This window comes from Barbatula barbatula (assembly GCF_947034865.1).
Source record: "Barbatula barbatula genome assembly, chromosome: 22".
Classification (NCBI taxonomy): Eukaryota; Metazoa; Chordata; class Actinopteri; order Cypriniformes; family Nemacheilidae; genus Barbatula; species Barbatula barbatula.
In genome coordinates, this window is record NC_136785.1 from 10,228,365 (window position 1) to 10,244,876 (window position 16,512).

Here is a 16,512-nt window from a genome sequence, read left to right on the forward strand (position 1 = left end):
AAGATATCATTTGATGGGAAGTCCCCCATGACAGAGGTCTTAACACATGTGCGTGACATAACATTAGCTTTCAGAAACCTGGCTTGCAGGGAAAGGTGTCAAGGCAAAAGCCACTAGAAATATAGACTCAAATTCACCCAATATTTTGAGGAAGATAAGGTCCAGCATTTGATTCAATCCAGCGTCTCAATGTAGAGCACAGCGGCTTGGCACAAATCTATCACAGCACATCACAGTGTAAATGTTTCATGCTCGGAGGACAGTGTTCAGCGGCAGGGACCGGAGAACTCATAAAGACAGATGAGGTTGAGAATAGAAGATTCCTGCGGGAAAACTACAGTCTACAAAAGTAGAGGGACACTGAAACCCGCAGTAAACGCCCAACTGTAAAGACCTAGAACCACAAATGTTAATATCTGTTATGTGTCTCTAATCATCCAGTCCAAGCCCAGGCCTCAGTCCAGCTCAACATCTGTGAAAGGATAAAAAATGAGCTGTCTTGGGTCCACAAAAAAGGCTAATTTGAGCAAAATTATTCAATTATAGTGCCAAGATAGTGTTAGAAAGTAACCTACTATAAAGAAATTCACAGCAGGTGTGATTGCTGGCAAAAGAGCTCTTACCCATTATTATTTTCATTATATTATTCTCAAGCCACCCACAGTCTATCTTAACCAGCCGCTTAGTATGCTAAAATAGCAGAATGGCATAAGCGTTTATATGAACTCACTGTATTCCTCCTTTATATTTGTCTGATGCAATTCATTTTGCGCTAATACATCAGTTTAATTTAACGGAGATGTTCATTTTCAATTTCCAGCGATCACGGCAGCAGCAATTCATCAAATTCTGATCAAATGGCCACAGGACACGCAGTGCAGCAGAGCACACGTACAACATTTAAAGGACCAGTTCAGGTGCCTGGACTGCAGTGATGGAGTGATGTTGTACAGCGGCAGTGAAGCACGTCAGATCACAGTCTGCTGCATCCTCCACACCCCTGCGCTCAGAAGTGGCAAGCGAGAGGAGAAATCGGCACCGTGCAAATGGCGTTCAGCACTAATTTTGGGGGCGTGTTTGCGCCGTTAGACGATTCGCATAATTCCTTTAGTGGGTCGGGCACGAAAGCAACCCAGTGTGCGCAAATATACAGCGCAATTTATTCTCTGTGAAATCCTCCCACAACCTTCAACCTCCTTGAACATTCAAATTTAGCAATATGTTTGGATCGTCTTTCTTTTGTCCTTGCGGAGTGCTTTGTGTTGATGATTGTCAATAGATCTCACTAAGTAAGTCATTCCATGTTGAGTGGTAAACTCACACCCACCCACACAAACACACACGCTGGCATGTGAATTGCTGGGATTTTTCATATGTGTAAAGATTTTTATACTAAGCTAATACATTTTTTAATCTTTTCTCTTAAATTCACAACTTAACCTAACCATCACAGAAAAAAAACACAAGCCTTTAGGAAGTGTTATGTCTAAAACCCATCCCCCAAACACACACATATACAGTATTTATATACTGTATCTATGTACGTATGCATTTACAGTAATATATATATATATATATATATATATATATATTTATTTGTGTGTGTGTAAACTGTGTATATACATAAACGTATATAGTCTACGAATAATTTGTATTAGAGCTCAATATCAGATTTTCATTACACGGTTATCGAGGCCAAACTAATTTGCGATGATGATATTATCATGATGTATGTTGTAGTAATAAACCAAATAAGCAAATAGAATATTTCTTTTGAATCACAATATCAATTATTTTGAATCCCACTCAAAAATAGAGTGCAAGGAGGCGGGGAGAGAGAGACACCCCTGGTATGTATCCATGTATATTAAGTTCAAATGCAAGCATTAAATATTTGCATATAAACATACCATTACATTTAATTGTATATTATTTGACATACAGTGAAAATATCTGATAGGGGACAGAAGTCTATTGGATCACATTTAGAAAGCAAAAGACTGCTAACAAATCATCAGTGTCCCATTTACACCCAATATATGTCCTATACATTATTGCTGGCTGCACCTTACATTTTATTTTTATTCAGGCTCAAATGCACACCCATTGCTTGATAAGCTAAGATGGTCCCGTTGGCTGTCTCACATGTCGTCTTCACATATCTCTGCCATTTGTGTCACAGATTGTCCCCTCTCTCACCGCGTACCGTACCAAAAACATGAGTAGCAGGCCAACATTACCACAGAAAAAGTCAAGTACAGAAAACATCTTCGGTTTACAATTGTTTACGCAGCAGGCTAACGGACAGGTTTACCAGCATGGCTTGATAAGAAACAATGGGCAGTATGAGGGTCGTTACGAGCGTCTAATTAAGCCATTTGCCTCGTGCGACAGCACGCTAGTAATTGCTCCTCGGCTTTGACAGTACTGTTGTATATTCACTACTGAAATTAAAGCATGTAATTAATTGGACCAACACAAAGTGGCTCACGCTGGCCTTTTTCAGCACGATGTAGGTAATTAGGGGATTGCGATAAACACCGTCCAATAGAGAGAGCACCCTCGTACGGGACCGCGGCGGGCACGGTGCTTATGAACCAATGCGTCCAAATGGCGGTTTCTGATTGCCCGCATTCACCAAAGCATTCAACACAATCGTCATCAAACTCCACTCGGCTCCATAAAAAAACCTCCTCTCCAGGCACCTGCCGATTATCGGGATCTTCACGAAGGTCGAGCGATGCTGCGAAAACACCATCTTAACGGCGCTGTTTGCACCTACACGCAAGAGGTGAGAGTCAAATGTGGGCGATGGAAACTACACACTCACACAAACGCACGGGCTAAAGGCAGTCTGGAGGAGCCTAGAAAAGTGAAGGCGTTCCCCGTGAAGCTCTGTGCTGATTGCACCGGCTCAAGTGTCTTCTGCAATCACGGCTCAAGGCACGGCTGATCTGATTACGTCGCTGTCACTGATGATTTCTGAGAGAGTTCGAGTGCGCTCCCGCAAAGAGCAGGTCCCATCCGAAGGAGCTGGAGAGAAAAGAGAAAAATACGATGCGGCCTGCTGAATGCCAATGCCGGCGCTTTGCATTAGAGAGCCGCCGCCAGTGCATTTCCTGACCTCGTGGAATGATCTTTAAATGTCCTCTAGAAAAACTTTCCATTTATGTAATGGAACAAAGCAGCTGATTCAATTCAAGAAAATGATTTTAAAGCACAGTGGCCATGTCAAATGTCAATTTTGTAATTTATTATATTAACATCTATCATCAGTATGTATATATTATACAATATAATAAATTTGATTTAATACTGTATTTCAATACAACAAACAATAATATCGACATTTGAGATGTGTTGCATATTATAAATATTGCATATATACATATATGGTATATAATGGTCCATACTGTGTATCATTTCCCCCAAATTTGAAAGATTTTGACATTATTGTGTTATTTTTTTATTTTGAAGCCTTTTTCATTTCTGATCCTGCAATGCACGTATAAAGCACTCTTGAGTGAATGCAGGCCAATATCTCTAACACTGATTAAAATGAGGAGTTTGGAACACCAGCATAACTGTCTGAAAGAGATCAAAGAACCAAGAGAATGAAAATAATGAGTGAGCAGTAAGATTAAGCGCCGAGTATTTGAGATGAAGGGGGAATGAAAGAATAATGAGAGTAACAGAAATCCAGCCCTGGACAATCTAGAAGCTGTAAAGTGCAGCACAGCAACAATGAGCTTTAAATCAATGTGCTGAGATGCACAGGAAGCACTTCAAAGCCTAAAAGTAGCTGTACTGTAAATCAGAGCAGCCGTCAAAGACAGTTAGGTCACTATGTCACTTCCTTTGTGTATTCGCCTCCGCTCCCCGGTGTCCACACGAAACCACTGAAAGTGTCAGATTTACTTTAAAACTAACTTTCATTTAAAAGATAACGATAGTATGTCAAACAGCATTTCTGGATGCTTGTTATGTGAAATTAAATGCATTTATAGAGCACAGAAATATGACCTCGACAATGAATGGTCCTGTGACACAACACACCCCATGTTATGAGTCAACTGTCCAAGGGTAAATTGGGCAATATGTTACTATGCGATTTAAGCTAAGATACAATTTACGAATGCGCAATATTAACGCATAACTCATATTTGCTGTAATTCTTTTAATTCATAAACCAGCCTGGCAAAGGTTTTACATTCAAAACATCTTAAGATAGCAACATTTTTTTCAACATTGCATAAACTAGGCCAGTATTTCACACTATGAAAAAAGTGATCCCCTTGATCACTTGAGCATAATAATTTATAGATTGATCTATAGTTTTATACATTATTCCGGTGTATTGTATAATATTTTTGGACCTGGATAAGACTGCTTTGACACAAAATAAACAAATAAATATACCTCAATTAAGTAATATAACAGACTCTTTCTAATAACAGTAGGAACATTTACAACGGTAGTCAAAAGTGCCCCTGAGCTGCTTTCCTACATTCTCCAAAATATCTTCTTCTGTGTTCAACAGCACAAAGTAATGTACAAAATATTTTTCCTAACATGATGGTCAATGGTGGCCAAGATCTGTTTGGTTACAATCATTCTTCCAAATATCCTTCTCTGTGTTAATCGGAACAAAGTGGAGTAAATGATGACAGATTTGTTATTTTTGGGTGAACTGTCCCTTTAAGGACAACACACAAACTGTGTTGTCATTAACTGAACACATCTGTGTTACTTCTGGGACAACACATTTAGTGTTCCTTTTTCCTCACCTTGCGCTGTCCCTTTTGTTTATTATATGTGTTAAAATGACACATGATGTGTTGTAACATAAACAGTGTGTTAATAATGCACACATCTTTTTTGAGAGTGTCACATTAGCATCAGCTTTTAATATTCGATTGGATTTGTTATTTAGCTTCAGACCCCATCGAACGCATTGTTGCACAGCATCTTTCCTAACACAGTGTCCACATACACTATGCAGAGGACCTGATTAGGACTTTGGCTGCGGTGAAGAGTTGCGGCCTAGTAGAAGACAGAAAAATTCCAAGTTGCAATAATCCTCTTTTTCACGGCAAAACCACAGTGTGAGCAGAATGCTGCGATTTCCCTCATGCGAGGGCATGAATCACATGTCTGCCGCCAATATTATTATCTCTGTGTGTGCTTGCTGTGAGCTCGTCTATCTGTGAAATTGTGTAATCCTCAGAGATATTGCCAAGAATAATTTTATTATCTCTCTAAATAGCAAAATGAGCTGTAACCGCTTCCTGCAAAATCCCAATCCCCCATCCCACCGAACGTTGCGCAAAACTTTTGTAAACATGACCGAAATATACGTGTTTGCTTTGTTTTTTCCCCTTTGCCTCTGAAGTCTCCGGTTAGTTAAGGAGCGTCGTGCCGCAGCCCCACTTCAGACATCTGACAGAAACAAAATCAAAATAATCCAGATCTTAAAGCGGAATGCTGCATGGGCTGCCATTCCATTTTCTCAGGCCAGACTGTGTTGTTTGTGAAAGCAGCAGTCGGGTTCTCTCGCCTCTGTCAGGGGAGACGTGAGTGGGAGGATCTCGGGCTTGCGCATTTCAGACCTGGAGACTAGGGGGCTCCTCGCGCACTTCTCACCGCTGTTGTTGCTGGTGTTCAACACCCTCTGCAAATAACGGCCTATTCTTAGACGGACTTCACAGAGGTGATTGGCTGTCAGCACTCAGACAGCATGAAGAACTAACAAGCGTGCTGTTGTTATTTCCGGAGCTTTGAGAACATTTTTAATTAGGCACTTTGATATAATTTCACAGGTCACGCTGAAATAAATTAGGCATTAAATGCGTACTCTTTCAGAGCTGTCTTCAAATATCACGAATTTCACCCAATAGTTAATACTTTCAAAGATTTCATAGACATGGAAAAAGAATATTATAAAACGGTCAGTTCTGGTCTTGGTTCTTGGCTGAGCATTGTTAAGCCATTATAACATACCACGATTTATAACAGCTGACAGCATTACATAGCCAAAATAATATTTGATTTACTTTATTTTATGAACACTTGCTACGCATATGGAATAACCGTTAAATAAAAGCATAAACTTTTATGTGCTTCGCGTCGTGCCACAACGCCATCAGCTGTTATAAAATGAACTGTAACCCACTGCTTCTTGATGCTTAGTGCATTATTTTGAATGTTGTGGCACGTCTGAGATATGACGATGGCATGTCATTAAAGAAGTAACACACGGTTGCGTAAAGAACTTCATTAGCAATTATGAGACTCTTGATTTGTGTCATGCGGAGATGTCGAAGCGCAAGTAGGAATGTGGGAATTTCATTTGTTAAAGTTGGATTAGCCAAATTTCCACTTTGTTGTGTCTTCGTGGGCCAATATACTTCACAACACAAAGCTATCAGAACTCATCAAGCCCAATTAGGTTTCATAAAACTATTACATTTTTAATTTCTCCTGGATTCGCATTAAACAGCTTGCCAAGTTAACAACACGGATAAATACCTTGTGTAAAAAGCACAAGAACGATTATACATTTAGGCTGGATATATCTATAATTACACCGTTCTGAGGACATAAATGTTATTCTTTGTTGATCAGTCAGAAACTGACAGTATGACCTTTTAAACATTTGACTGCCCGAGTGACATAGTGACTGTGTCAATAACACCAAGCGCATCAATAACTCCAGATTAATGGAGGATAACACATAATCCCAGTACTTTAAAGCCTAAGTACAGTAACACAGTTCGGCCAACACTACTTATAAGCAGCATCACATCTGTAGATGTAGAAAGTAGATTTTTTTGCGATCCAATATCAAAGCTCTTTAGTCTGGTTTAATGCTCAGATGGTTTGGGTTTAGCTGGGCGTAAACGTGGTCGTATAGCAAAGTCAAAGGGGCCTTTTTAGCAGCATCCCTGGGATGGTTTCTGGCATGGTTGAGCTGGTTTTACTGCAGGTGTGAGGAATCCAGACACCCAGAGACTGATTTCACCCCTCAGAGCTCACAGCATGCCTGTCTCCCTTTGAGCGAGGTCTTGGGTGAGATCCAGACCGTGCTATTTCTCCACAATGTCACATTTGGTAAAACACACACTTTTTTGGTCCGACTCTTATTGAGTCTATTATTAATCTTATCTTATTTCACTTAACCCTATTGTTTAGACTTTTAGAAAGATGTGGGCACTGTTGAAAGATGTTACAATATCCATATTGTAGTGGCTAATAACTATAACTTTCAGGATTCTGGTCATCTAGATCATTGCTAGCACCATTTTCTAACCACTGAGCTATAGTGTCATAAATTTGACAAATTTTGGCCCTTCTGTTTCTGATCACTTTACCATAATGACTTGCTCCCGAGGTGGACAATACTAAAGTTATTTTACTATAAGGTAAAAATGTTAAGTGTCCAGTGTTTTTTTTAAGTGCCATCATAAATGTCCAGTGTTTTTACTTGACAAAAAATATCTTCATCACACTATTATGTGTATATGTATCAGAATACATTTAAAAAATAAATGTATTTTTTACCTTTCATTTTTTACCAATACTCAATTATTTTTCCTCGAAACATTTACTTGAGTAAAAGAAAGCACTAGATTTTTAATGTTCTTTTTAAAAAAAATGTATGTACAATTTTAATTCTGTCATAATTTACAAACCCTCATGTCATTTCAAATATGTATTCTGCTTTGCAAAACTTTCTTCTGCAGAATACGAAAGAAGACATTTTGAAGACCACGTCCAATGGGTACCACGTTTCGGTTACTAACATTCTTTGAAATATCTTCAAAGTAGTAAATAAAAAAAAAACATTTTTGGGTAAACAATAAGTATATAAGCTGTAAAAAAATAATAATATAGTGGAGTAAAAAGTATGATGTAGGCTTTATAATGTAGTGAAGTAACATTTTCCCAAAGTAAAAACACTCATAAATAGAAACTTGAAAGAGCAAAAATACTTGAGTACTGTCCACCTCTGCATTGCTCACATAAATTTAAACGTGTTCAGCCACGTTACCACAAAGCGCTCTTCGCACACATGCCCATAACCAATCACTACTTATACTTATATTATAGTATCGAATCAGAACCAAAACACTGATACCTTTGACTTTCCCAAATGACATTGTGTTTTTGTCAAAACCAGCAAATTTGTTCATATTTTTAAGTCAACAGTTTTCATGAGCACTTGTTTACAGCATCATAAGCCGGTCAGCAGAGACCTCGGCAGTGTGAGGTTAGCTCTATCCAACCAACAGGCCTCTAGTTTATTGTCTAACAACTCTGCCAATCACATTGATTGGACTGTAGTCAGTGGTCTATTCTCAGGAGCGGAGCTGAAATGACACATGTACTTAAAGTGATGCCTCTACAGCTAGTCGCTTCATTTGAGATGGGGAAAATTGTGAAGAACTCTTGTTTTCAATAACACCGGCCGTATAAAAGGTCACAGTTAAATACTCCCTTGTTAGTTCTCCACATTCAGGCTATTGAGAGCAAACAATGGATTGTTCCAAAATCACAGTTTTTTCAGCCAATGATCAATTATTCGCTATTTTGTGCAGGCATTTAGAGCTCGACCTGGAGACCGTAATGGATCATGTCTCTCACTGAAGCAAAGTGGTCTTGATGGGGTCCAATCTATAGTGTACACACCAGTGATCCACAAAGGATAGCTCCTTAGACCGATATTGGGCCGCATCCATCATGGCTCTCTCCAGTGGCCGTGCATTAAGAGATGCCCTTGCGCAGATCAAGGTGCGCCCTTGAGCCACAACAAAAAAAATGAGCCTTTGATCACAGAACCAACGGAGAGGCGGCCGCGTACTGCGGTAGCCGGGAAACCCTGCATCAGCATGCATGAGTGAACAAACAGAAGCTGCTGCTTGTCAAACATCACGCCTCCGTCAGCCCGTGGAGCTCTGGGTATTAAAGAGGGAAGGAGGGGCCAGCGGCATTTCAATGAGATGATGACAAAAACAAGATGAAGAGAGGAGGAGTGGATGCGATATTAGATTTCTGCTGTGGGCACGTGCTCAAATAAAACGCTGGAAATTTGTCAGGCCGCCGGATTCACAGATCAGTTGTCAGGGGTGACGCCGAGAGATGTAAAGCGAATGTTTTGGCCAAAAATTTAAACTGTCAGTTATTATTTCAACATCCTTGTGTTGTTTTAAACACGTATTAGCTTCTTTAATCCGTGCAAAAAAAATACGAATGAAAATTTTCATCATCATTCGGGCTTTTATGCTGTGACCGCGAACGTTAAAGGTATAGTTCACCTATAAATAAAGATTCCGTCATCATTTACTCACCCTCTTGTCATTTCAAACCTGTATGACTTCAAAACACAAAAGAATATATTGCGAAATAAATCCAGTGGTCCCCATAGACTTCTTTTGTATGGACACAAGACCAACGGTTTTCTGTTACAAATTATCTTTTGTGTTCTGCAGAAGATAGAAAGCCACACAGGTCTGAAATGACTAGATGGCATATAATGACATATAATGAAAGATAATGACAGAATTTTCCTTTTTGGGTGAACTACCCCTTTAAGTGTTATAAAATTACATAAACACCAACTAGTACATGCGACTTGTGCGCTGCATTCCAAATCAAACAAAAACATTGCGATTTAAGTCATTCTCTCATCATTTTCCCCTTCAGTGGCTTGGTAGTCGAGAACCGCTTTGATCAAATCACCGAGTCATTGAATTTAACTAAATTTCAACTCCATTAAGCTGCATTTAAAGCTTAACAGACGCGGCCACTATGAACTGTCATGGCCGCACGAGGATTCTTCATAAAATCTCCCAATACCAAAAAACATATGAGGGCGAGTAACTGACAGAATTTTCATTTCTAGATGAAATCTCCCTTTAAAGGTCAAGGGAGAAAGAAGTCAAGAATCTTAATGGAATAAAGCTGCTGTCGGGTTGGTGTGATCTTGAGGCCAAGCACGGGTCAGATGAAAAGCAAGCAGCAGCATTCGGAATATAAATCCAGAAGGCATGAGTAATCCATGCTTTTTGTACACTTCTGACATGTGCACAACCGTATGACACGGGTCAAAGTGGCAGTACGATTAAAAGCATTTTAAAACATAAAAATACACGTAAAAAACGCAAATAAACAGGAACTGCGATGGCCCCACGATATAAACACAAAAGGCGTTCGAGTGCTGGTGTCCAGAGCTTCAAGCAGATAAGTGCTATGCCAAGGGCTCTTCAGATGGTATGAGCTGCACACATGATGAGCAGCGTCTGGTGCAAATGTCACTTCCGTTAGACGAAGGCAAGGCTGCGTGTGGCGTGACAGCTCTTTTCTGCCCTCCATATCACCGTGATCTTATCCTCCCGCTCGGATCCTTGTGGACCTGATTGACTTATCCAACTAATCTACATATCAATTAAATCAATTATCTTCACCTAGCAGGGACTGTGTGGAGTGACGGAATGTGGCAGGATATGATTATTGGTCAGTGGGGGTGAAGGTTTAGAGCTTGCGCTATTCGGAAAGCAGAACTGTGTGGGAATGCAATCTGTTAAATATGCACATATTTGCTGCAGGAATACAATTCTAAATGCACGATTCCCCGACGAAAGGTGCACAGGAGATGACCCGAATCACGAGCAGAATTCAGAGCCGCTGCTGAGTCAGGTAGTCGTCAGATTGATCTGTCAATTTCCTATGCAAGCTGAGCTTTATTGCAGCAGGGCTGGACGTCCTGACAGCGCTGCATTCAGTTGTGAAACTCCAGTAATGACTGTGGAGATGCCTACAAGGGCCGTGATGTAATTCACGACGTGTCTGCTCCACCTCGGCTCCGTCAGAATTGCGAGCCCTGCTTCCGCGAGATAAGGACACGGCGAATGTATTGCATATTTTGCAGGAGACGGATGGGAGAGCAGGTGAGATTAATGTCGAGTCGGAAGTAGGGAATCGCAATGACAACTGCAGTGGTAATGGAACGCTGAGAGGAGGCCATGATTCTGCTAACAGTTGGCTTGACGATCCCATTAATGTGCGAGATCACATTCTTCTGCTGGACTACTTGTCATTGGGGATGAAGGACTGATCCCTCTAACCCTCGCTGTTTAAAAGGATCATTTAGCACTGTCCTCCCAGACTCTTCACATAGAAAGCTTTGGCGACCATAACTTTGCATTGTGTGTGGGATGTGACACATTGATTGTGGCTATTCGATGTTCCCCGCTCACTTCTCTCCTGCAAGTGTCCAGCAGCCATAAATGTTTCAAAAAGCAAAACATAAATAAATAAAATGTAAGCTAAGTAAATAAATAAAATACTCTATATAGTGTACTGAAACATAATGATAATTAAAAAGATGAAGGCTTTAAAATATAAACTACATCATCAAAATAAACTGTATGTTAGTGGTGGTTAGTGGTTAATAACAATAACAATTTATATATTAAATACAAATACTACTACTACTTATAAGAATAATAATTGCTATTCAACAATTATAAGAATTTATATTAAATAATAATAATTACAACACTAATATTAATTCACATGTTTATACATTACAATTGCATGGAAAAAACAAGCAAGTCTTGTGGTCCACAATGGAAAAATGCATGAATGCATGATGCACAATGGCCCGTTAAACCCACATTTCCAACATGGAAAACACAACATTCAAAATATTTTAAATGATCTCCTGATTCAAAAAATGTGATGATTTACAGTTTCTTTTCCAAAAAGCTGGGTCAGATTTTTTCACTTCAGTTTTCGATCTTTTCCGTAGCTTGTTGGAAATCCAGCACTTGTATTCAATGTAAACAGCTGCTGTGTGATTATTTTGTCTATTCTATGTGTCTGTCAGAAAGTATCAAAATGAATAGAACAAGCACACACACTGTTCCACTATTTGCTTTGAGATCATACAGATGTGACAACTGGCAACACTAAGATGTGTTAAGCTGCTCTGTATTAGGCTATACAATGCTGGTTTTGAGAACAGTTCAAGTAAGTGACAAACTGAAAACACTGCAGTGTGAAAACAGCCTTGTGTATGTCTGGGATATCACATTTTTATAGTTGAGTTTTTTAAAAGAACTCAAATAAAATAAAGAAAAAACTGTACTTCTATGGAACAATATACAACAAAAATTAGAACAAAGACAGTACTGCACCACCTCTGATAGCTGCTGCAACATAATGGTGGTGCAGAAGCCATAAAATTTTACAGCTAACCAGCTTGAAACTTCATAATCAAAGCCTGTGGCCCAGGCCAGCTCATCGACTTTATCAGTGAAATATGACAAGCTCAGCGGCCACTGAACATATGCCAGAGCTCAGCTGGAAGACAGATTGTCAATGCTCGACACAATATTTGATTGACACAAGTCACAAAAGAGGCCTGGCGAGAAGTTGCAATTCAATAGCTTGAGTTAGACATGAAAAGCAACACATTGAGCCCACAACAAAACCCCTCTTTCTCGAGATCTGCAGTGCAAGGCTCAAAGAACACAAGATCACTCCCCATCTCTGAAGACTGAGATCAAAGCATTTCTATGACGTCCCAATGAAAGATGGTTTCATGCATACCCAAAAATATCAATGTCGACGGCATGTTGTCCAACGCAATCTTTCTCCCTAATCAAATCAAAGCTTTCTAGACCCAGGAACCCATGGTGAGTGGCCTGGTCGATGAGGAGGAAATGCAGTATGGAAGAATCAGGACGATAACTTACCGTGGCCTCCTCTTGTGAGGAAGGGCATCCTATTGATGGCGATGGGTACAGTACCATGCTTGTTATGGAAATGGTGGACGTGATGGGTGGTGCTCAGGCTGGAAGACACTCGAGCATTGGCTGTTCTGTCCGGCAGCGAGGTCAACAGAGCCAAAGAAAACGCCAGTCTCCACCACGAGCCAAGGCCCAGCCATGAGATTCCACCAAGCTCCCAGCCCAACAGCACCACCTCCAGCCTGGGGCAGGAGGGCTCACCGTAGGCCCTTCCGCACACCATTTGTCCAACCCGTTGGAAAGAGTGCATCTCAGAAGGGAGTACCCATGTCTATCATTATCCACGGGTCAAATAAATAATTTAGTAGAAAACAGGGGATTGCAGTTCAACAACACCCAAAGCCTTGAGGCTTCACAGTAGGCTTCCAGAAGAAAAGATAAATTCCTCAAAAAGAACAAATCCCTTTCAAGTCTGGCTTCAAAATCCGAAAAGAAAAACCTTCTGACTTCCTCCCAGGGCGGTTTGCATGCTTGGCGATTGTTAAAAAAAGACAAAAAATCCAAACCAACAAGGGCAGTCGTCTGCGTTGACGGTTGAATTATCGAGTTGACTCCCAAGTGTTGCAACTCCCGAAAGCATTCAGATAACAGCGATCAATGATTCTGAAGGCAAAATCAGACTTAATTGACGAAGAGAAACGGTTCAGGTGAAAAAGATGCCAGGAGGCGTCTCCCTTTCTTGTTCTCCTTTCCTCTCCAGCCTCAGGTAGAGCTTACACGATATTAAGACCACTCTCCCTCGGAGGGCAACTCCTCTATCGCGCAAATGGAGATAAGAGACATCCCGGTGGCTGAAGGATTTATTCTAATGCTGATAAAAGAGATGAGCTGTAACGGAGACAGAGGCGAACACAAACGGACGAGCGGGGGAAAAACCGACCCGCGCTTGATGAAGGAGCGATGCAGGGCGAAGTGCTCACGTTTCTTTTCAGCACAACGTAGAGCTGTGAGAAGCCTGCTGCAGCATGGTAGAGAGAAAAAGCCGCAAATAAATAAATAAAGCCCTCTGTGATTCCTGACGCGATGGCTGCGGACGCAGCGCCGTGCTTCTATTCTGCGAGCCGCTCTTGAAGTAGTTAGATGACGATCAGTTTTCCACCAGCATTCCAGTCTCTCTCGGATTCTTTTCTCTGACGTGAACGCTGTATCGATTATAGCTGCATTTCATCCTCCTCTTCAGTTTTTTTCCTTCCCGGATCCGATAAGCATCCCCTCGCTAATTAGCTTAGTCTGACAACGTTAGCAGCAAAATGCCCCTCACAGCTGAAGTGAGAACGACCGAAATCCTTACATGCGCCGCTGTGGTGATATGCATGCTAATTCAATTTGGAACGGTGGCTCGAGCGCGTCCTCTCCTCCTGACGGCTTTTCTCCAAGTATTGACGGGACCCGAGAGCAGAGCGGATAAAAAAAACCCACAGTAACAACAACCGTTGCTTGCCGCAAGCGTGAGGAGCAGGACACGCAGTCCTTCTTCTGGATGCTCAACCAGAGACTGCTACAGAGATGGAGCGAGAGAAAGAGAGAGAGGAGAGAGAGAGCGGTGCAGTGTCTGTCTGAGGACGAGAGAGAGAGAAGGGAGGGGTGTAGAGGGAGCGGGCGATCGTAGTGCATAAGCACACATGCAGACACAGAAAGAAGCCAAAAGATGGAGAATCAGTTGCACACACGCAACCAAGAATACAAATTCAGAGCCCTGCGCACGCTCGGCACAGCCTCTAAACACACACCAGCACGGCACTGCAGTGAAAAGAACTTGGAAGACCATGTTTATGCTTGTGAAGCTAAATGAAAGGCTTTGAAAAAGAGATACGAGCCTCAGAAAGGCAGTTTTTACATTTCACAGGTGGTCTATTTTCAGCCGATGTGAAAATCACGCTAGAAGAGCTAACAACACTTGCTGTTGCCAGATGCAATCCACCCCCGCCCCCCTGTGACCAAGATAGCAGGAGTTGGTTCCCGATCTTGATGAATAATTTAGTATGAGACAAAATTTGACGACAAATGCCTGGCTCCTTTTTTCTCTCTCCCTTTTCGAACCGCTTCACTTGTTTATGGTTTTCTAATGAAGGTGCATAGAGCATTTAACACTGTAATTAGGGTTGACTTGATACCAAAATAGAGGATTGGAAACGATACCAGCATCTGTTATCTCAGTCATAATACTAAACTGACACCTTAGGCAAAGAGCTTTTGGCCAAAATACGAAATTAACAAATTGATAATCTAATTTATGATTAATCTCATAATCTATGTCTTTTTTCAAATGAATTAAATAATAACGTAGTAAATAAAATGTCGGGTCTGACCAATGATTTAAATTCAATGTAGTGTAATATTGAGAGATAGAGTCAGAAAGAGAGTGAGAGATATTTACCACTGTATTTATATAAAAAAGTATAATAATAAGTAAAGCTATATAATAGACAAAACATTTTTACAAACATCTTTTATCCTTTTTTACATTACAAACATTGCTATATTGCAGTGGCTAACATATCTTCACATTCTGTTATCAACTGGTACTTAAAATGGTCAAAATATTGTCAACTTCTGTTTTAGGAAAATAACATCATCATCAAATTGTTCCATCTGGTCCAAATGCATTGACAAGGATGACCTGTCTATCAACCTACTTATTTGCATACCTCTGTGCACCCTTCTGGGGCATAAACAACAAGCTTAAAAAACATTTTATGCCATCAGTAGCCATAAATAAGTTGCAAACTTCCAATGTTATATGCTTTGTGCTGTAATGTTGTCTAATCTATGACTTAAACAATAGGGTAATTGATATAAGAGGCGTGGCTTTTGAAAGCGCTCTGAACAGAGGGCTGGATCTTTTCCTCTTTGATGCTTTTCAAGCTTGTTTGTTATTGCCGACGGCCTACCCTAGCTTTAAACCATTTTTTCAATAGTTCACTTACACATGAATCAGAGATGTTTTTGCAACTGTGATCCGAAGGTCTTTCCAATTATGCTCACTTGTCAAGCTTTAATGATCAAATCTGTGCAAATGACTTATGTAAGGTAAAAATCTCGAGTTGATTCAAACTAAATTATGTTATTATAAACACATTAAATGAATCACACACGTTTCTAAGTAAATATTAAGCGCAACATTGCCATTTATAAAAACAGACTCTAACACCCTAACAAGGTCTTATTATACAGTATAGTCAATACGTTTGCATATATTTAAATTTAAACACAAGTTTGTTTTAAGAAAATCAGAAAAAATGACTGTACGCTACAAATGATGATCATTTTATCAAAAGGCTCAAGGCTAAAAGAGAAAGGGCAAGATGGACTGAACGTGAACACTATACATCAGATAAATCATGTGGGATAGAGATCTCAGCTGGGATTGCCTTCCCGCATGAAAAGACATACGTAGAAAAAAGGCCAAACAGGAAAGAGCCAGAGCCACCTTTCATGATGACAGGAGGAGAGAAGCAAGCCATTACTCAGACACAGAGAGCGAGCGAGCGAGCGAGGGGGGCCGGCCACCACCAATGAGCTGTGTTGATTGAACAGAATGGAGAAGAGGAGGGGGCAATTCCATGTTACGGCGACCGAGTCTGTAAATCCACGACATCAGACGGCACTAACGGCCACAGTAAGCCACACTGTCGACTCCGCTCAAATGAACACAAAGCCCGCTGGACGAGATTTAGCCCCAGGGCAGGCCGAGAGAAAT

The 16,512-nt window shown here is 40.6% G+C and overlaps 1 protein-coding gene across 2 annotated transcripts in view; it reads right to left on the bottom strand.

Annotated features, from left to right (window-relative positions):
* Positions 1 to 16,512, bottom strand: part of nrxn2a (neurexin 2a) — a 265,411-nt gene that overhangs the window by 82,237 nt on the left and 166,662 nt on the right. The window contains exon 1 of one of the 2 annotated variants that reach the window (XM_079486588.1): positions 12,759 to 14,309. The exons of the other annotated variant lie outside the window; for it this stretch is intronic. Coding sequence (XP_079342714.1) covers positions 12,759 to 13,062 — 304 coding nt within the window. The 5' untranslated portion in view covers positions 13,063 to 14,309. Of the gene's footprint in view, positions 1 to 12,758; positions 14,310 to 16,512 lie in introns of those variants that run through there. 2 annotated transcript variants of the gene reach the window in all.